Source organism: Helianthus annuus, chromosome 13, assembly GCF_002127325.2.
Source record: "Helianthus annuus cultivar XRQ/B chromosome 13, HanXRQr2.0-SUNRISE, whole genome shotgun sequence".
Taxonomy (NCBI): Eukaryota; Viridiplantae; Streptophyta; class Magnoliopsida; order Asterales; family Asteraceae; genus Helianthus; species Helianthus annuus.
In genome coordinates, this window is record NC_035445.2 from 155540980 (window position 1) to 155564423 (window position 23444).

The window sequence follows — 23444 nt, forward strand, 5'->3', positions numbered from 1 at the left end:
TCGGATACAGAAGAACCCCCCTTTTGAAGCTGGCGAAGAGAGTCTTTGAGAGTATGAACCCGTTCGAGCGAATCGTGATGATAAGCACGTTCAAGTGCGGTCCAAACCTGACCGGCAGTCGTGAGACCGAGTGTTTCAGCCATTGATTCTTCCGATAACGAAGCCTGAATTAACAGAATGGCCTTCCGATCAGCGGTGTTCCACGTAGCGAGATCTGGATTTGGCGTCTCTTTACCCTCGACAACCACTTTGGCAGCGGGTGGAGAAGCGGTTGCATCAACATGACCGAGGAGATCGGCAAGAGAGAGAACAGTGGTTATTTGATGACGCCATAACAAGTAATTTGTGGAGTTTAATTTGAGTGTTATCATGTGAAAGAGAGTTTGGAGGGGAATGGTAGACCCATCAGAGGATGAGGTCGACATTATTAGAGGCTGGGAAAAAATTGAGAGAGAAAAAGAAAAGAAAATAAAAGAGGCTTAAGGATCGATCTTGGCTGATACCATGTCAAAGCCAATGTTCTTTATATTGTTTATAATAAGAACTTAATTTACAAGGAGATGAATATGGACATATAAATACACAGGTTTCCTAACTAGCATTTGGACAAAATAGGAAACACTATAAAATGTTTTAATACAAAATAATTCACGGAAATCATTTCCTTATATAAGAAATATAAAATTGTAATTTCAGGGTGGTGGTGGGTAGAAATGGTCTAGGATATATAACAGTTGGTGGCGATTTATTTCGAACTGCAGTGGGCACTGGGCAGAGATGGGGGACCGGGTGGCGGGTGGTGATTAGCGCAATGGTAGAAGTGTAGTTGGTCAATGGTAGCAGTGGTGGTGGTGGTGCGGCAACGGGGATTAAATGCATGGTGGCTGCTAGAAGGATGTTTTTTCTTCACAACCTTTAAAACTAGACTTTAGCTATAAAAGAAAGGGATGAAATACTGCATCATATCAACCGGAAACTTGGTACATCTGTAGTTTGTCCGTTATTACAATATATCATAACAAATTAGAAGACACAAGAAACAAAAAGCACCATAGTGAGAGGATTTCAAATCATAAGAGAATTCATTAATGAAAGATAGATTAATAAGTTTCAGGATGTGCGACCGCATAAGCCTCGATAGCCTTATATGTTTTCTCATATATTTCTTTTTCAAAGTTAAGAATGTCTGCAGATGGTTTATCATCCCCTTTGCAATTGTAGATGACGGTTTGCTTGAAGACACTTCCTCCATCAGCAGAAGGTACAATGTTAACATAATGGTCGATGGAGTCTAATATACCCATCAAATTATCGCCTTCAAAAAACGAATAGTTATAGCTGAAGTTGGTTGCATCTATCGCGCCTTGCTTATACTTTCCACTTGTGAATGGAACACCTGAGGTAAATGATTTATGTTTAGCAAGTATATATGATGTATCATAATTGACGGACAATATGTGCATCCCACAAAATTGCTTTAGGACGAGAGTAGAGAAACATCTCTAACCGTACTCATAATTTTGTAATTTCTTACCATCGCCAAATGTGAATAGTCTTATTGTTCCAACGCCTCCATCACCTTCAACGGTCTCAATGGACTTGAAAACTTGAGGAATGACTTCAGGTGCAATAGTGTGGAAATCACCGAAAGCCTTAAAAACCGTCTCACGGGAGAATGGGGATGTAAATTCAAGCTCAATGCTAGCAGTACTCATGATCAACTAATATGATAGAAAATGTGATTATGAAAGTGTTAAAATTTTGTTTTGGTGTTTGATTAAACTATGTGGTATATGTAGGGTGGAAAAGGTGGACTGATTAAAGTGTTCACATGCAGTTTCCTAGAAGTAGAGAACACATCAACTTTGACCCTTTTTTCTATATTATTTCTTCTAAAATAATTCAATTACTATATGTTTATTATATTCTACTTAAAAAATACCATTAAACCTTCATTAAAACCGATTGTAATCATGTGGACCGATTAAATGGGTTGATCAATGGGTTGTAATCATCATAAGGATCCATTAATCCACAATGACACAAGGTTAGAAGTGAAGTCTTAATAGCCATTTGTGATACAAACATATTTGAGTTAAACAAATCAATAAGAATTTAGCAAAATGCACTTGAATAAAAGGTAAATGATTCGTGTTTAAACAAATCAATAAGAATTTAGTAAAATACACTTAAATAAAAGGTAAATGATTCGTTAAAATTATTTAAAAAATCGCATAAAAGTTAAGCTTTTCGATATGAAATAAACATTTATACAAATACGGAAATATCATATCCAGATCCTTACTTTTCTCAGCGAAAAACACTTATTATCGTTAAGACGTGAAACTACAAACTTTTATCAGTGAACCCATTTTGATAACGTTAGATACCACCCAATAACAAGGCAAATCATTCTTTTTTAAATAAAGAGGTAGAAAGTTATTTAAGATAATCTAGAAGTGTTGATCAACATATTAATTAAAGAATACAAATGTAGTTTAAACAAAGACTCATCGAGTAATGTCAAAGTCTTGACCTAACAAGTAACAACCTCATATAATAAAGACTTTAAACATGACAAAAACTGGTAGAGTCATGATAAGAACGTTAAACATAAGTATCTAATAAAGAATAATAAAAAGGAGAACTAAAATGGAATTATCCATCTATTAATAAACCAACCTAATAAATAGTGATAGGCTCATTAAAAAGTTGCCACGTGGTGGTTGGCCCACTAAGAAGTTGCCATGTGGCAAGTTTTGTTTTATTTTTAGGGTAAATTACACTTTTCGTCCTTTATGTTTGTATCGAATTTCAATGGATAGCTTTTAACTTCAATAATTACAGTCACAATCTTTTATTTGGAAAACTCATTACACTTTTCGTTCTTTAGCATTAACCAGGTTAAAATTAAACGTTAAATTGTATCACGTGTTCTCATGTGAGGACATTTATGTCCTTTTACCCTTTATTCAACACGCACTTTATAAACCCCTCTTTCACCCTCTTCCCAAATTAGGGTTCAACCTGCTATCCAAAGCCACCACCACCAATGTATCCTAGTTAATGTTAATTAAGGTGATCATTAATCTGACTCTTAAACCTTGTTTCTTGAGCTTGTTCTTCACGAGTCTTGACCTAACAACCCCGCCTAATAACCATGGGTGTTTTGTAATGACGATACGGAGATTGTAAATACATTACCTTACTCCTAAGAGAATCTAACTTGTATCTAGTAGTGTCCATTTCAGTCCGTTTGCATACAAAATTACAAATAACAGAAAAGAAAACGTCTCGAATCGGTTGGAACCATCAAAAAGTAATCCGAAACAAAATCCATAAAGCTTACTAAATCGTCTAATAAAAAAAAATGTGTGTGGGGTGTGTGTGTGTGGGGGTGGGGGGGGGGGGGGGGGGGAGGTTTATTTTTGTAGCAATATATTTTTTATATCCATACTAGGCACACATTACGTAAGGCTAAAAAGTACCAGTTTTGCTAGTACATTTTACCATCTTTACGTATATCTACATAATGCAACATTACCAAGAACTTGTTGAGCTCTAACCTACGCTTTCGATCAGGATCAAGCATTTTCTTCACAAGATTTTTTGCCTTATTAAAAACTTTTGGCCATGGATTATCTTTGAATTAAAATGCCGAGCGAATAATTGCTCCAGATAGTCTTTCATCGGTGTCTGAATATACTTATACAGATTAGATACTCCTTAAAACTAGGCCAGTAAATGAACCGAACAAACATCAACAAAGGCATGTACGTGTTCGTTCAATTTACTTTAACCCAACACGAACATGAACATATAATCGAACACAATTTTTTTGTTCATGTTCGTTTTTTAAGAAAATGGGCATGTACGTCCTTGTTTATGTTCGTTCGTTGTAGGTCCCTTTTCGTGGAGGATAACGAACCTAAACCTTGTTATACGAACCTACTAGCGAGTGCGGAATCCAAGCTAGCAAGCAAACCGAGTTAGTAGCAAGTAGAGAAACAAACACACAAAGATTCACCGATTAACACTAGTCGTATTAATGCAAATGAAGGGTTCGGTTACAAGCACAATGTTTACAAATCAAACATGTAAACTCTCAAGTGTGTGTGTGTGTGAGTTCCGACAGAATGCTCTCACAGAAACTCTCTATCTTTCTGTCTGTGTGTCTGCTGAAACTCAACACATGCATGGGTATTTATACCCAGCTCAAGATGCTATGTCCGAAGGATTCGACAGATGGTCCGAAGGATCATCTGTCGACCACATGTTACACGAAAGATCAGCATGGACCTCGAAGGATCATCCTTCGAGGTCTAATGGTCGAACCATGGTCGAACCATATCTTTCGATCACCTCGAAGGATCAGGTGTATCCTTCGAGGCTATCCTTCGATCAGAACATCTTTCAAATGTTGTCCAAGTCAAACCGGAGGATGGTTGACTTGGTCAACTTACAACACAAATCAGGACATCGTTTATATCAGACCGAATACAGACAAAGTACAGACACAAGTGCACCAACAAACTCCCCCTTGGCTGTAGCTTTGTCTTTGATCTCTAAGCTTTGTCTTGTTCTTCTAACAGTGTAGACTTGTCTGGAACTTCGACAGTCTTTGGTCTTCAGGTCTTCAAGACTCTGATGTCCTATCATGTCTTCAATGTCGGAGGATCTTCAAAGTCTTCACGTCTTGAAAGTAGAGAGTGTATCAACAAACTACCCGTATCATGTAGGAAGTGTGTTGACAAACTCCCCCTTAACATAAGCTCCCCCTTGAGTTATGCTCGTGAAAAGACTTTATCTTTATGAAGTGAGATCCTTGTGGTGTTGATGATGGCCAACGGCAACTAGATCATTTTCATCACTTGAGCGCCTTCTCGTCGTGTCTTCATTCCAAAGCTCGTCATCGACCATGTTCTCCTAGCCTTTAGAATCTGCACATGCAAGAAATCTAAACGCGAAATGAGAACAACTGCTTGGAAATATAGTTAGCATAAACAAATGACACACGAATGACCATGTCATAATCAAACACCGTCCGACAGTTTGAAAGTTTTAATAAATTTATCAATTTAAATTCTAACTTTCAAAACATGCAAATTTCTGACCGTTTATGAAGATTTAGTCAATTCGGTTTTCAGTCAGGTTTCAGGTAACGAAGACTTGAGCTCCAACATCGTACGATCGAAAATAAAGCAGAAATAAAATCTTTTTGGTTTTTATAAAGTTTATATTAAAACAAGCCTAACATCTTTTTGGTATTTTTGAAATTAAAAAAAACAACAATTTAAAATCCTTTGAGTGTTATCAAACGACATCACCGCTAATGTCGTGCTGATATGCACCAAACGACGAAACTGTTTAAAAGAAATAATAAAGGTTAAGCAGTAAATAAATAAATATATACAAACATTCTTTTTGCGAGTTTCGAGGGTAAGAGAATCATATCAGTGTACGGTCATGCCAAAACACTCTTGTTGTTCAGTTAGTTAACATTAAGATAAGCATCCTATAACAATTATCGGTATTGTTATCCACTTAAGCTCAATTTATCAGATGTAATCATGTTTAGAGGATACGTTAATGTATGATTTATACTTACCGACCGGTGTTCATCCACATCACGACACATTCCCGTATCAAGGTATACACGAGAGTTCATCTTACCGGTGAGTATACCGATTATCATCTGTTTGACCGTATAAATTGTGAGATACTCACTTATTTTGAATTGAAAACAAGCCCTATGTGATATAATCACTTATTGATGAGGAACTTGATTTTCGTATGCATGAGGGCACAGGTGCAAGTCCGTGAACAGGTCAGTACTTTCGTACAGCAGAGAGACGAACTTGACACCCGGAAAAATGTGATATTTTATCACTTATTTGATTTGGACATGTGATTGTTTATCACTTATTGAGGTCGAATGCAGTATGCAATATGTACACGTATGTATAGTATCATGGAAGATCTAGACTTGCGTCCCCGTTATTTTTCGGTAAAAGATACAACCATGATACCCAGATGATAAGCAGCATAAAGACCGAATATCTCAGAACCTCGGCAATCTATCAAACGAAATTTCGGTACTAAGACCATATGCCAATGAATGGTTCCCACCTGGTCTTCAGTCGATTAAGATTTATATCACCCTGCACACTTTAAAATGATTGTGAGCCTACCGATACATCTTATATAGAGCTGCTTATCGTTTTTCATTTAAGGTTTAAAGAGGTTTGGATAGACCACTGATGTACTATCATTTTCTCTTTTGCTCGCCAGGAAACTCATTTTTGTTTTTCTATTGTTTTTGTGTTTTTGAATTTTTCGATGTTTTTGGATTTTCCGATTTTTGGATTTACTCCCCCTAAAATCAATAAACTAAGACAAATTTAAAACACAAAGTTATTTACAAAAATGATTTTCCGATGCTGGTTTTACTCTTGCTTGACCTTAATGCCGTTTACCAATAATAAAAAGTCAAATCTTGATTTGTCAAATGCTTTGGTAAATAAGTCGGCACGTTGGTCATCGGTGTGGACCTTAACAACATCGATTAGCCTTTTCTCAAAGCAATCACGTATGAAGTGATATTTGATTTCGATGTGTTTGGTCTTTGAATGCTGCACAGGATTTCTAGTGATATCTAAAGCAGCAGAATTATCAACGTAAATAGGAGTAGTTAGGAATTCAAAACCGTAGTCCCGCATTTGTTGTTGGATCCAAAGAACTTGGGAGCAACAACTTGAGGCAGCAATGTATTCAGCTTCGCATGTTGATGTAGCTACACACGTCTGCTTCTTGCACTGCCATGTGACTAGGCGATTTCCTAAAAACTGACATCCAGCCGTTGTGGATTTGCCGTCGATTTTGCATCCGCCAAAATCAGAATCACTGAATGCTACCAATTCAAAGTTATTATCCCTAGGATACCACAGACCGGTGTCCGGGTAAGCCTTCAAATAACGAAAAATCCTTTTAACAGCAGCAAGATGTGAGGCCTTCGGGTTAACTTGATATCTGGCAAGCAGGCACGTCGGGTACATTATGTCTGGCCTTGATGCTGTGAGGTACATGAGAGATCCGATCATGGCGCGATAGATAGAAGGGCTAACAGCTTCTCCCTTCAAGTCTGGAGTAATTCCGTGATTAGTTGGCAATGGGGTACCAATGGGCGTTGCATCAGACATCTGGAACCGGCTCAAGATGTCACCAACATATTTAGTCTGATGGATGAATATCCCAGACTCCGTTTGTTGTACTTGTAGGCCCAAGAAGAAGGTCATTTCCCCCATAGCACTCATCTCGAATTTATCCTGCATAATGCGCTCGAATTCCCTACACAAGACATCATTAGTAGAACCAAAAATAATGTCATCAACGTATACCTGTACCAGAAGAAGATCTCCATCTTGTTCTTTGATGAAGAGAGTACAGTCGATAAGACCTCTACGAAAACCGTTCTCCAGCAGATAGTGAGATAAGGTTGCATACCAAGCTCGTGGTGCTTGATGAAGACCATAAAGAGCTTTGTTGAGCAACCAAACCCGATCGGGATGGATAGGATCTTCAAAACCTGGAGGCTGTTCGACATACACCTCTTCTTCAACCACACCATGTAAAAATGCACTTTTCACGTCCATCTGATAGACCTTGAATCCTTTGAAGGACGCATAGGCTAGAAAGATTCGAATTGCTTCGAGACGTGCAACAGGTGCATAGACTTCGTTGTAGTCGATTCCTTCAATCTGACGAAAACCTTGAACGACTAAACGAGCTTTGTTTCGGATAACAACTCCGCGGTCATCCTTTTTGCATTTGAAAACCCAACGGGTACCAATCTTCTTGTATCCAGCAGGTTTCTCTACTAGTTTCCAGACACCCAGCTTCTGGAATTGTTGCAGTTCTTCCTGCATTGCTTCAACCCAAGCATTATCTTTCAAGGCTTCTTTCCACGTTCTTGGTTCTTCTTGTGAGACATAACACGCGAAGGACCAGTCGTTTTGTTGCCCGGATTCTCGAATAGCTGCATACAAGCCTGCATTGTTGTTGTTTCGCAACATGTTTCTTGTTTGTACGCCACTTTGCACATTTCCAATGATGTTTTGTTGAGGATGGGTATTATGAATCCTTGTTTCTGGATTATCTGGAACTGGAACATTTATACCCAGATTGTTGAGGTTAAGATCAACAACCAATTCAAGACCCGGAATTGACGAAGAAGATGATGCAGTAGTCTCAGCTGTTCTATGTGTATCCACTGGAGGAGTACCCTCTGAAGTACCATGAACTGCTGTTGTAGGAGCTTCTTGATCTGCATCTAGAAATTCATCATCCTCTGAAGATTCGTTCAATTCGTTTGCATCATGAAAATCCTCATTGTTGAGAGTATTATTGTTCACCGAAGAAGATGGTTCTTGATTAACAAGAATTGGACGAACCACCGGTGAAACTGTTGCATTGTCACTCTCGAAAAACATCCTAGCCGCAGCATTTTCTTCAGCGGCTTCAACATTGATCGAATTGAAGAAGTCATCATACTCAAACATCCAAGGTTGACCCGGATTTTTGACTGGCAAGGTGTGCCTTTGTACTCTGACCTCAGACCACTCTTCGACCCTTTTAGTCTCTAGATTCCAGACTCGTAAGTTAGGGGTGGCATACCCAAGAAAGTACCCATCAATTGCTCTTGCCCCAAACTTTCCATTAGGATCGATGATTGTGCATGGAGCTCCAAACGGTTCTAGATAAGACAAATCTGGTTTCCGTTTTTGAAGAAGCTCGAAGCAGGTCTTGTTGTGTCTTTTGACTGTAAGGACTCTGTTCAATGTGTAACATGCAGAGGCCACAGCTTCAGTCCAGAATGGAATGGGTAACTGTGACTCTACCAACATTGTCCTAGCAGTCTCGATCAATGTGCGGTTCTTACGTTCAGCGACACCATTCTGTTGAGGAGTATAAGCTGCACTAAACTCATGAAGAATACCCTTTGAAGTGCAGAACTCCATCATGGAATGATTTTTAAATTCAGTACCATTGTCGCTACGTATCCGCCTAACCTTCAACTTATACAAATTCTCAATCTGAATGATCAAGTTTTTGATAATGCCAAAGGTTTCACTCTTGTGTGCCATGAACGCAACCCAAGAAAATCGTGAATAATCATCAGTAACCACGAGGCAGTATTGATCACCCCGAATACTCTTGTGCTTGACAGGACCGAACAAATCCATGTGCAAACGCTCAAGAGGAACTGCCACTGTGTTGATCTTCTTTGTAGGGTGCTTCTTCTTTGTTTGTTTTCCTTTCTGGCACGAAACACAGATGTCTTGAAGGTGGAAATTTTTGAGGGGAACACCATTCACCAATTCATTTGAAACCAAATGATTCATTTTGCGTAAGTGAATGTGACCCATTCGTCTGTGCCAAGAGATAGTGTCTTTTTCTGTGGCTTTGGAAACGAAACAAGTTGCTTGTGCAGACGTAGTAATAGCTTGGCTCATGTCAAGGACGTACAGATCATTTATCCTTGGAGCCGACAAGAGAATCCATTCTTTTGGAATTTTGAAGCCGGGTTTCAGCACGTAACATCCATTAGCATCAAAGTGTACTGAAAATTTCTTGTCACAAATTTGAGAAACACTAAGAAGATTGTGATCAAGTTGTTGCACAAAATTGATCTTGTCAAAGCTGACAATCCCGTTAGATATCATTCCTTCACCCGTTATGTATCCACCTTTATCTCCAGCAAAAGCAACATAACCTCCTCTAATAGATTTAACGTCATAGAGAAGCTTCATGTCGCCTGTCATGTGCCTAGATGCCCCACTATCAACAATCCAATGACTACTGATAGTTCCTCCTGAAGCACCCTGCACATGAACTCAAATGAATTAGTTGGAGATGGGGACCCAAGCCATTGTGGTCTTGGGTCTTCCATTTTCATCAATGACAATCACTTCTTGTCTTTGATGGTTGGTGAATTGTGATGGTCCCCCTGATTCAGTAACCGATTTAGGTTTCCAAGTCTGTTTGGTTTCACCAGTGTTTTTCTTTAAAATTTTAACTTCTTGATGACTTGAAGTTTTAGAATTTTCTGGTTTTACAACAACAGATTGTTTTTGAACCACATCGGTTTTAATCGCTTTTTCTATCTTTTTGACCTGTTGGCGTTTCTGTTTCTTTTCCCTTTCTTTTACTAGGCGGGGATCTTGTTTTGTGGAAACAGTTTGCTTACGGTCAGCTTTGCCACGGGAATCATCAACCTTTCCTTTCTGCTTATGAAGATATGGGCAGTTTCTAATAATGTGCCCAATGGTTCCACACTCAAAACATGATCTTCGTTCTACAAACCCCGAAGTATCATGTGATCGTCTAGCCGATGATGTTGAACTTTGTGAACCCGAGGTACTAGGTTTTGAACTGCTTGGTTCATTTCTTTTCTCGACAATAGCTTTCTTGACAAAATCTAAGTTAGATTGATTTTCAAACTTTTCAATTTTGTCTGTTCCCGTCGATTTCACAAAGTTAACATTCTTCTTCTTCTTTTGGTTCGGCTTCTTGTTAGCTTGAGCCGGTGTTTTACCTTTGGGTTTGGTGTGATTTTGCTGTGTTGGCACTGTTGGCAGTTTCTTGTTACCAAACTGCTTTCGAATTTCAGCTTTTGGAATAGGAGGACACTGTGTAACTGTAACTTTAGGTCCTGCCTTTCCCAAGAACTTACTCGTCGAATTTTCAAAGACTTTGCAGATTAAGGATTGATTAACATTCTTAATGGGAAAATCTTTGTCTGAGTAAATTTTATCATCACCAACTAGAGTGTACAGCAAATTCACACTCTCCGGCTCTTCTGCAGGTGAGGACTCAGTTGCAACAGTCTTAGCGGGTTGAACAGGGGGATCACATAGAATGTGATTCTCAAGAGGTATGTCCTCATTTTTGGCTACCGCATCAGACTTTGCTGGGACAGTATCGTCAGATTCATCATCAGACGAATCAGCATCCTCAATCACAACTGGAGGATCTTGATTCTGTTCAGCACTCACAAATGTATCTGCTGACACATCCGAATCTGAGGATACTTCCTTTTGGTATCCGAGCCCTGCAGCAAACTCCTTAACATCTAGAGGCACAGAAGGTTCAAAGAAAACTCTGTCCTCTTCATCAGGCATGGCGTCATAATTATGTCTCACTGGTGGTGGACACTTCTTGTACCCTATGCATGTGACATCTCTCTTTTCCTTCTGAACGTCAATGATGTGATCTAACACATAGCTAGAACTCAAATAACTGTCTAGCTTGAGTTTGATCGCATCACTTTCGGTTTTCACACAAGCCATCTCTTTTTGCATACTCTCAAGGCGAGATATATACAAATTAATATCAGTTTGTTTTCTTGAAACCATTTTAGTCAGTTCTGTTTTATCCTTCTTTAATGTTTCAATTACTGACTTAAATTCTTTTTCATGGTTTTCATAAAACATGTTGGCTTCTGTGCATTTAGAGAGGTCCACAGTCAATTTCTGATTGTGGATGAATGTCACATCATATTTCTCTTGCAAAGCGTCATGCTTACTTTGCAAGTCACTCAGATTCTCATTCACAATAGTATGTTTGTCTTGCAAGTCAAACAAACTAGCTTGTAAAGCATCATGTTTGTCTTGCAACTCAGACATACTTTTCTCAAGATCAGCACATCTATCATGCAACCTAGCACATTCATCACAATTAACAGCAATGGGTTCATCGACACATACCTGACTTGATGAACCGTCGACATTAGCCATAAAGGCTGAATGGAGAGAAGACGAAGAGTAAGCAGCTTGATCCACCAGAATAGATCTTCTTTGAGTTTCTGCTACAGCTTCCCCCAAGAGTTCATCAATGTCAATATCATCCGAAACATTAGATGTCTCTCCCACATGATCATCACCAGAGTTGGATGATTCTTCATCAACACTCCTGCTGTATCCAGAGGAGTCTTCATCTTCAGACGATTCATCACCACTGGCAGAAGATTCTCCACCACTGGTGTGAACTAGCTCCTTCACAATCTGAGCAAAACATGCTGTTCCATCAGGAGCATCACCACCCAACTGGATTGACCAGTCACAACCTTCATCCACCTGAACTGCAAGTGCTCGGTTGGTTTGGTTGTTGACAGGCACCAATGTACGATCATTGTTTCTGTTCTGCTGGTTGCCTTGGTTCCTGAAGGGGTTTTGATTCCCGTGCTGAGCTGGCTTTGTACATTCCCGTTTAAAGTGGCCCCGTTCACCACAGTTGAAGCACTTAACAGCTTGCTTATCAAACCCATACTTGGTGTCTCGCTTACTTTCCAAGCTGGTTCTGCCAGTACTTTCCATCCAATCCTTTGCTCTTCTCACAGCACTCGCAAAGGCCCACTTGATGTCCATCAAGTCCATCTCTTCCTTATCAATCTGCCTGTAATCTTCTTGTGTCAGATTAATGTTTCCAATCTGACCTTCTATCAACCCACAGTACGCGCTCACTACAGTGTTAAGCAGCTCCATGTGTTCCTTAGCTACTTCTACACTGATTTTAGAAAAACTTGAAGTGTCAAGCTGTACTGTATTTGGCTTTGATTGTTGACCTGCAGCAGATGATGTTCCTCCATAACATGCATATTGTGGTTGTTGAGCAGGAGGAGGAGGAGGTGGTTGTATTGGATTTCCATACAGATCTGTGGTTGGAGACGGCTTTACAGGAACTTGCACTGGATTGCCATACATATCAGTGCTTGTGACAAACGCCGTTTGAAGTGGAGCATGTGAACCGGCTTTTGCAGATGACGTAGTGGAGGTGCCATAATACATCTCTGGATTCTGTGGCACTGCAACTCTCTTTGCCTTCAACGTCTCTTCCTGATCCTTGTTCTCCAGAAGCTGCACGAAATCGTTGATATTTGTAGTTCTCAATGTTCCGTTGTACTTCAAGATTTCCAGGAAGTTATTCCATTGAGGAGGCAATGCATCGGCAAACTTCTTTACCACCTCTGTTGGAGTCGTTGTGACTTCAAAGTTGGTCAGCTCAGTAAGCAGGTGATAGAAACGGCTTGTCATATCTCCCAAGGACTCCTTATCCATACATGTGAAGCCATCGAATTCTTTCTTCAGTAGATCTCGTCGTAGTTGACGTGTGGCTTCATTACCTACTCCTCTTGTCTTCAATGCATCCCACAGCTTCTTCGTAGTCTTGAAACTGACGAACTGATGATAAATATCCTTGCTCAGTGCTTGAGTGAGAATAGCGTATGCTTTCTTTTCTAAGTCATACGTCTTCTTTTGATCCTCAGGAAGATCGGCAAATGTAGCTGTCGAAGAAGCAGCAACCTCGATAGTTTGATCGAATTCCGTAGTGAACCGCAACCACAACTCTGTATTTTGACCAAGAATGTACGTATGGAAACGATCAACCCATCCCGGATATTCATGAAGATGCATCAACTTTGGAGGCCTGTTCAAACTTCCGGTTTCACTTTCGCTTAGAAGAAGACTTTGAATACTCGGAGTTTGATTTGAAACAAACGCCCATTGACCAGTTGGAGTGGCATTTGTTTGTGAGGATGTAGATACCGGAGATTCGGCCCATGATGGAGATTGACTAGTATTCATGTATTTTCCACTGTCTGGAGCCGGACTTCCCCACCAACTCGGATTCATGATAGATAAGCAAAATAAATGCTAAGTAAGAATGATCCGAAAGATAACACAACCGAAAGATCCTGGTCGAAAGATCTGAAATCACAGAAACTTGTTAGCAATAAACTGACCACAGTCGAAGGATCGATTTATTGTTCGAAGGATCAACAGTATTCGAAAGATTACTGTTGACTCTCGAACAATGACTTCGAAGGATTCAAGAGCTCGAAGGATTCCCTTTTGAAAGATCCTTATCTTTCGAGTTAACTCTTTATCTTTCGAATAACAGATCTCGAAAGATTCACCAATACGAAAGATCCTAATCTTTCGGACACTAATCTTTCGAAAAGATTCCTCTGTCGAAGGATATGTTTCAGACTTCGAAGGATGGGTCGAAGGATATAAATCTTTCGAGCCCTCCTTGATCGAAAGATATCGAAGGATGATCTTTCGATGTCGAAAGATATCTTTCGAGAGCTCTGACACAATCTGATCTGATGTGAAAGGTTGGTGAAAAGGTGACAGGGGTTGGTGAAGTTGCTTTCGGCAGAAAGGATGTTTCTGCACAACTTTCCACCAAACTTTTTGACTTTCAAAAATTATACCCAAAAAGGCAAAACCTTATCCTCAAGTTCAGTCACCGGAAACACACCGGAATACCACCGGAAAACACAAAGTTTTCTAAAAACCAATTTTTATGTTACCCAACCCAAACTTGAACACTCCCGTTAAGTTTAGACACGTTTTTACTCAAAGAAAATGCAAGAAACTTAGTAAAAACAGGTGCAAAACCAAGTGTTTCAACACACCAAAACTTGTAAAAACCCGGTTTTAAACAAGGTAAAGAGCGAGGCTCTGATACCACTTGTAGGTCCCTTTTCGTGGAGGATAACGAACCTAAACCTTGTTATACGAACCTACTAGCGAGTGCGGAATCCAAGCTAGCAAGCAAACCGAGTTAGTAGCAAGTAGAGAAACAAACACACAAAGATTCACCGATTAACACTAGTCGTATTAATGCAAATGAAGGGTTCGGTTACAAGCACAATGTTTACAAATCAAACATGTAAACTCTCAAGTGTGTGTGTGTGTGAGTTCCGACAGAATGCTCTCACAGAAACTCTCTATCTTTCTGTCTGTGTGTCTGCTGAAACTCAACACATGCATGGGTATTTATACCCAGCTCAAGATGCTATGTCCGAAGGATTCGACAGATGGTCCGAAGGATCATCTGTCGACCACATGTTACACGAAAGATCAGCATGGACCTCGAAGGATCATCCTTCGAGGTCTAATGGTCGAACCATGGTCGAACCATATCTTTCGATCACCTCGAAGGATCAGGTGTATCCTTCGAGGCTATCCTTCGATCAGAACATCTTTCAAATGTTGTCCAAGTCAAACCGGAGGATGGTTGACTTGGTCAACTTACAACACAAATCAGGACATCGTTTATATCAGACCGAATACAGACAAAGTACAGACACAAGTGCACCAACATTCGTTTAAAACCTAAACGAACAGTTCACGAACATAAACAAACAAACTTAAACAAACATAATTTAATAGCACAAATAAACATAAATGAACATAACTGACAAAAAATAAATGAACATGAAGTAATTCTTTATATAAAATAGTGATTAATTAGATACATTTCGTAAGAAACCGATTTTTAATACTAGAAAGCCTAATTACGAATTACCAATTAGTTATATTTATATAAGTAGTTAAAAAGTTCCTTTTATGTTTAAACGAACATAAGTGAATATAAATGAGCAGGGTCGTTCCAACCTTTTTGAAGGCCCAAGGCGAAATGAAAATTTTGGGGGCGTTTTTCCTTTTTTGATTATTATAAACAAGACTTCTTTATCTGTGTTTGGAACCAAACAAAAATCTAACACAACTATATAAAACATTGGTTTGCTTGTATAGGAAATCAAACAAATCTAAAACAATAAGTTTGCACTAATATCAATAGTTAGCATATTAATTTTCTTTTAATTGGAGGCCTTAGGTCCAATCCTAGTTTACTTATATTATAGGTTTGGCCTTGTAAATGAGCATATCATGAACATAAACAGATGTTCACAAACGTAAATAAACGAACAAAACGTGTGTTCATGTTTATTTGTTTAACGAATTGAACAAAAATATGTGCCCATCTTCGTTCGTTTATTAAATAAACGAACATAAACAAACTTCCCGCCGAACAAATTCACAAACAGTTCATGAACGTTCGATTCGTTTACAAGCCTACTTAAAACCAATTTCAAGTAAGCACATGCACGAGTGTCATGCATTATCACAAGCATCATACCACAAGGGACAAAACAGACAACGTTTTCAACTTGTCACACATTTCATTATTGGTTAATTTACTTAGTAAGAACTATTGGTCTATAATTCTCTTCACACATTCATGAACTTACAGGGAATTTAGAGTATTTCATACTAAATATGCTTTATTCATATGTCGATTATCCAGTTTACAAATGAAGGGGTTGTGGGGTAACTACCACCAACCACCTTCTATTATACAAAATGATACATTATTAATAATAACTTAGGATATCATGCTATCTTAGGTTTAATTCAAATATCACTTTTAACAAGAACTTAAGAAACATGTTTACCAGAGCCGTCCTCAAAAATTCTTAAAAAAAATTTAGGTCCTGTGCGACATATACAGTGGCGAAGCTTGAAAATTTCTACCGGGGGGTTGGAAGTCACCGAACCTAAAAATTCTATATAAGTAAAAAATTTTATATAAAACCGGAGGGTCGAAAACGTATATACCTAAAAAATTCTACACGAAACATACATACATAACACTACTGAGCGAAAAGTTCGGGGGGGTCGGGCGCCCCTCCTGGCCCCTTGAAAGCTACGCCAATGGACATATAAAAGTGAGCCCAGAATTGTAGTTAAGAAAAAATGAAGAGTAAATTGCCAAAATTGTCCCTGAGGTTTGGGTATTTTGTCATTTCATCCAAAAACAACTTTTTTGTACCATATAGTACTTCACTTTTGGGATTTTTTTGCCATTTTCATCCAAACTTCTGACTTTTTTTGCCAAAATCGTCACTAAGATTTGGGATTTTTTGTCATTTTCATCCAAATGTTTGATAGAAAAAATAAAGCAAATTAAATGTTTGGATGAAAATGGCAAAAAATCTCAAAAGTGAAGGACTGTATGGTACAAAAAAAGTTGTTTTAGATAAAAATGACAAACATGCTCGAACCTCAATGACGATTTTGACAATTTACTCAAAAATAAATTAATAAAAAATAGATTTTGATGCTAACAAGTTTTGAACTTGAGACCTTTAAATTATCTTAAAATGGTTTTTTCCATTTTACTACAAACATTTTATGTATAACAAGAGGATGCATATATTCAATATATAATTTAATATATATAGAAGCGCTTATTAAAATCTCTCGGGCTCTTTGAATATTTGGGCCTTGGGTGGCCCTAATGTTTAGTTATCAAATTTATGCAACAATAGACTTCAAGTGGTAATTCACAAGCACTTGATGAAATTATGAAGCGTCACATATAGGGGTGCAAACGAGCCGAGCGGCTCGCGAGCTACTCGAGAAAAAGCTCGAAATGAACCGAGCCTTATCGAGCCTGAGCCGAGCTTGAGCCTCAAAACAAAGCTTGTTTGTTTATCGAGCCCGAGCTCGAGCCTCACATGTGAAGCTCATTAGGCTCGTCGAGCCTTATCGAGCCTTAGTGTAAACGAGCCGGGTCGAGCCGAGCTTATTTAAACTTGTTTACAGGCCGACCTCGAACCTAAAAATAAGTTTATTTAGTAAACGAGCCCGAGCCCGAGCTTTACTTATCGAGCTCGCAAGCCTAAAAAGTCGATTATTTATATTATTTTTATTTAATATACTAATTAATAGACAATAAACGAGCCGAGCCCGAGCCGAACTCGAGCTTGGTAAAATACAAACGAGCCGAGCTCAAGCTTTGAAAACAAAGCTCGAATCGAGCCGAGCTCTCATAAATTAATCGAGCTTGAGCTTGAGCCTAGCCGAGCTAGGGCTCAGCTCGGCTCGTTTGCACCCCTAGTCACATATCATGTTAAATTCTTCGAGATGATATCTACTCCTTAGAGATTATACCATCTGGCTGGAAGGCCTGAAGTTTGACGGCCCGATTTGTATAGACCCTGTGGATTAGTTGGCCCAAAATAAACAAATGCCAGTTTTAAAAACGAATATAAAAAAGTTACAACATATAAGTAGTGAAATAGGAAGCACGTCTGCCGGAAAGGCGGATCAATACAAGATAACTCGACACTCCATACATCATCAACCTCCGGGCCAAGATTCTTTTTAAAACCTTCAAGTGCTGTATAAAATGGGCTTCTAGCTAGCTCATCAAAAGTCTAACCTTAGGTTTGATTACTTCTGTCATTTTAGGACGGAGTTTAAAGCCGAATTCAATGAATTAGTTGAAATGTAATTTTTATGCTTTGTTTTTTATTGCTCAATTAATAATTTTTAGTTTGATTCAAATTGTTACGATTAGAAAAACAAGGTGCTCATATAGTTAAGAATTTATTGCACTCAAATAGTTAAAATCACCGAAACACATATACTCAAATAATAATTTAATTATAGATAAGAAAATGCGATTCATTCAAAAAAAAAAACAATTTGAAAAAAAAAACTTAAAAAGTAGAATTGACATAAAAAACATAGAATTAAAAACACAATATTAAACATATTTAAACTCTAATTTATTTTATCTTTAAATAAAAAACAATAAAAATAATTATAAATAGAATATACATATATATATATACACACACACATCTGTATATATACACACATATTTATATATTTACACATTTATTCTTTTTAATTTTTTACCCTTAAATAAAAAATAAAAAAATAGTTATGAAAAATATATATACATATACACACGTTTATATTATATATATATAGCCATACACATTTATATATTTACACAGTTATTTTTTAGTTTTCTTTTTTACCTTCAAATAAAATAATAAGAATAATAAATTAATAATGTTTGGTACGACAGGAGAGACGAGCGGTACTGATGTTTGGTATTACGGGTCAACGAGGGGAGATGAAGTACAAGTGCCGAGATAGACTGGGTGATTGTGGCGACGATAGTGGTGGTGGCGGTAATGGAGATGGAGGTGGAGAGAAGAAAAGGATAGAAAAGAAATAGTGTGTATAGTTTGTGTATATACAGTGGTGGAGCTTAAACAAGTGGGGGTCGGGTTACCCCCAACCCCAATAAAGCTTCGTCAATAGTGGTAATGTGTGTATATGTAAACTTATAAATGTGTATGTGTATAAAATTATAATGTTTTAAATATGTTTTTAATTGTAAAGGCATTTTAGTAATTTTACATCCATTTAACACCAAAAATTAACTTTTATTCACGTCAGAGACTATCCGAAAAACGAGTGGCAAATGTTTGAGATTATAGGATAATTTTAAAATTATAAGAAGAGTAAACTGCCATTTTGGTCCCTGAGGTTTGGTTACTTTTGCCACTTTAGTCCAAAACTCAAACCTTTTGCATTTGGGTCCCTGTGGTTTCAGTTTTATTGCCATTTTGGTCCAAAAATGAAATCAGGTCGTACTTGTCTTATAAAATCCTGCAATTTTGTCATTTTTCTCAGGGGCAAATCAGGTCATATTTGTATTATAAAATATGGTATTTATTTATAAAAAAGAAATGATCATTTTGCCTCTGCGAAAAATAACAAAATAACCGGATTTTATAAGACAAATATGACCTGATTTCATTTTTGGACCAAAATGGCAATAAAACTGAAACCACAGGGACCCTGTCACACCCCCAAAATCCACACGCGGAGTACCACCGCTTGGGAGCGTGACGTGACCAGGATCAAGCCATCAATCATATCAAACATAGCATTTAATAATATTAAAAGTCATTAAAGTAGTTCATCATGACATGATCGATGTTTCAAAACCAAGCATTGTTTAAGTAGCGGAAGCATTGTTATAAACCCAAATTAAATATACTGAAATGTCATAAGTGTCCAACAAAGTATTACGATCCTTGTCCACAACGACCGGCTCCTCCTTGTGCAAGCTCCATGTACCTAACGATCTGCAAGGCATGTAACAGAATGATCAACAAACTAGTTGAGCGAGTTCACAGTAAGTAAGTGCGTAACAGTAAGTAAAGGGTGGCTCTACTGGGCCGATAGTAAGTTATATAGGTGGGGGCTTCCCATGTTATGTGACCACTAGACTATTCGTATCAACTACTCGTATCATCCCTGTTCTTCTTCCGAGAACAGTAGCGCGTATGGGGTGTACGTAGGTCTTACGTACGTATCCTTCACAACCGAGGATAGGAGACGCGGGGGTGTACGTGGGTTTCACGTACGTATCCTTTGTACCGAGGATAGAAGTAAGTAATGCGTACACGTAGGTTTTACGTGCGTGCCTGACATCCGAGGCAGTAATTGGCATATGACCACGTAGGTGTTATCCTAACCTACGGAACCGTCCTGACATCCGAGGATCATGGTAGGTGATAGTCTAGGAAAAGCATATGTACGTTCTTAGTCAATTGTAACCTTTATCCCATTCCCACGACCCGGGAATCCCATGCCTTAGTAGGAGTGTGAACTCACCTGGGTTTGCTCGGCAGACAATATAATGCTCAAGTATACAAGTAAGGAATCAACCACGTCCTATCATGGTTATTATGAAAGTTAGGTTCGTATGTAGCACGTTTGTATCACTTATGGTATCAAGTATGATCATGGCAAATCACATAAACGTATCAGCAGTTCATATCAAGTAACGAGTCCAAGTAGTCGGCCCAATTAACATAAGCAGTCCAATTAGCAATTATGTAAACAAGTCCAATAACATAACAGTCATAAGGTTGGGCCCGTGACAGCGTAGGCCCAAAACAGTGTACGTGCAAAGGAGGTCTCGAGTCGCAACCAGCAATCTCGAGTCGCAACAGGTGGTCTCGGTTCATCATGGCCCGGTTACGAGTCACAGCCGGAGATTACGAGTCGCAATAGGAGGTTGCGAGTCGCAACTGATGATTTCGGCTCATCATGGTCTGGTTACGAGTCGCAACGGGACTCGCAACCATGGTCTCGGCTTGTGCTGTTGTGGTCTCGAGTGGGGTTCCGACTCGCAATGAGTGATACCGAGTCGCAACCGTGTGTGTAACTGGTTTTCCTGATTTCATGCAGATCGGTTACAATCACATAATAGTTTCCAATTATACTCAACTCAATTAACAGATTTCTAACAATTCGTTTAGCATGATATCGATCAAACAAGGTATTTTATCAAGAACTCTCATGAACCCTAACAATCATATGAACAATTCTTAACAATTCACATGAACATATATCATAACATTTAATCCAAATCGTCTAACACATCGACTGATTGCAAGCATTCCGATTACCGTTTAGCTTATATCATACCATCCGATTTCTTGTGACCCTTGACTATACACATGAGCCGATTAACATCATACAAAACACATATATTCGATTTCATGAGCAAGCCAATTACATGAACATTATCTATCATCGACCCAAACTAATAATATCATACACAACGAGTTTCGGTATCAAGCAATCATCAACATACAAATCATAACACACAATCAATCAATACATAATCACTAACCGGATTAGAGAAGAAACAAGGGTGATTCCGAGTGGGGGTGTTCTTGCCGTCGAGTTCCAAGCGACCGAGAGAGAGGAAGAGTCTAGGGTTGTGTGTGTTTGTGTTGCAAAACAATAAACAAAACCCTTAAACTTGGTTTTGTGTTGCGAGTGGGGGAGTGGGCCGAGCCCATCCGGTTATCTAATGGAAATCCGGTTTCAAAGTGTGGCCCGAAGGGCTTGTGTGACCAGTTATAATGTGCAATCGGGTTTTAGTGTGTGGTTTGGGTTCGTGTACACATAACATACATACACACATAAGGCACATAACATCATAACATTCAATAGCATCACAGCTTGTAAAATCATAACACGTTCACGTATGTTACACAATGATAGGTCTAAAGTTCGAGTTGTCACATTATCCCCAACTAATCAGAAATTTCGTCCCGAAATTTGGTATGCACTCACTGAGGAAGCTAGGTAAGTTATAGCATTCACTGGTTTTCCTGGGGTGTCACATCCTCCCCCCGTTGATCTGGAATTTCGTCCCGAAATTCCGAAGTAGTAGCTTCAGCCTCAGTAGTGGTAGCACTGGTTTCGAATAACTTGGGGTACTTTTCTGTCATTCTGTCTTCGCGTTCCCAGGTGTACTCTGGGCCACGTTTGGAGTTCCAACGAACTCGAACAAGAGGGATTCTCTTGCTTTTGAGGACCTTCACATCCCGGTCCGTGATTTCTACTGGTTCTTCGACGAACTGCAACCGCTCGTCGATAGTGAGTTCCTTAAAAGGAATGATGAGGTTTTCATCTGATAGGCACTTCTTTAAGTTCGATACGTGAAAGACATTGTGAACTGCTCCGAGTTCAGCTGGTAGGTTCAACTTGTAGGCTACCTTGCCAATCTTTTCTAAGATTTCGAATGGTCCGACGTACCGCGGATTCAGTTTGCCCCGTTTGCCAAAACGTACTACACCCTTCCAGGGTGAAACCTTCAATAAAACCCGGTCTCCGACCTCAAATTCCAAAGGCTTTCTACGCTTGTCCGCGTAGGCTTTCTGACGGTCGCGTGCTGCCGCCATGCGTTGCCGTATCTGTGCTATCTTTTCTGTGGCGTCCACTACAATCTCTGGACCCGTAATCTGACTATCCCCCACCTCTGCCCAACAGAGAGGTGACCGGCATTTACGTCCGTACAATGCCTCGAATGGAGCGGCTTGAATGTTGGTATGGTAACTGTTATTATACGAGAACTCCACCAAAGGGAGGTGTTTTTCCCAGCCGTTGCCGAAGTCTATAACGCATGCCCTAAGCATGTCTTCAAGAGTTTGGATCGTTCGCTCAGACTGCCCATCCGTCTGAGGATGATATGCTGTGCTCATGTCTAATCGTGAGCCGAAAGATTTATGCATTGCTTGCCAAAGCTCTGACGTGAATCGTGCATCGCGATCCGAAATAATAGAGATGGGCACTCCGTGCCTCGAAACAACTTCTTTAAGATAGACGTCTGCGAGAGTGGAGAACTTGTCCGTTTCCTTAATCGGCAGGAAGTGTGCAGACTTGGTGAGTCGATCAACTATGACCCATATTGTATCGTTCCCACGCTGGGATCTAGGTAAGCCTGTAACAAAATCCATGGAAATTTCTTCCCATTTCCATTGAGGTATCTTAGGCTGCTGAAGTAGACCAGCTGGCTTCTGATATTCAACCTTGACTCTTGCACAGGTCAAGCATTTCCCAACGTACGTAGCAATGTGGGCCTTCATGCTAGGCCACCAATAAGTAGTGCTGATGTCGTGGTACATTTTATCTGACCCTGGATGTACTGAGTAGCGAGACTTGTGAGCTTCATCCATCACAAGTTCGCGTAAACCGCCATAAAGAGGGACCCAAATCCGGCCCGTTACATAGTAGGCGCCGTCTTCCTTTTGTTCCATTTGTTGTCGTGAGCCGCGTAAGGCTTCAGCCTTGATGTTTTCGGGCTTCAATGCTTCTACCTGAGCATTTCGTATCTGTGCTGGAAGGTTAGACTGGATTGTAAGCTGTAGCGCTCGCACGCGCTTCGGTAAAGTGTCCTTTCGACTCAGAGCGTCAGCCACA

At 39.3% G+C, this 23444-nt stretch overlaps 1 protein-coding gene across 1 annotated transcript; it reads right to left on the bottom strand.

Moving 5' to 3' along the window:
- Positions 1 to 935: 935 nt before the first annotated feature.
- Positions 936 to 1747, bottom strand: LOC110903396 (root allergen protein). Its single transcript, XM_022149371.2, has 2 exons — positions 1535 to 1747; positions 936 to 1396 (listed from the first exon to the last, which is right to left on the bottom strand). Exons 1-2 carry the CDS (start codon positions 1713 to 1715, stop codon positions 1101 to 1103), a joined length of 477 nt encoding a protein of 158 aa, XP_022005063.1. The 5' UTR covers positions 1716 to 1747; the 3' UTR covers positions 936 to 1100.
- Between the last annotated feature and the right edge of the window lie 21697 nt (positions 1748 to 23444).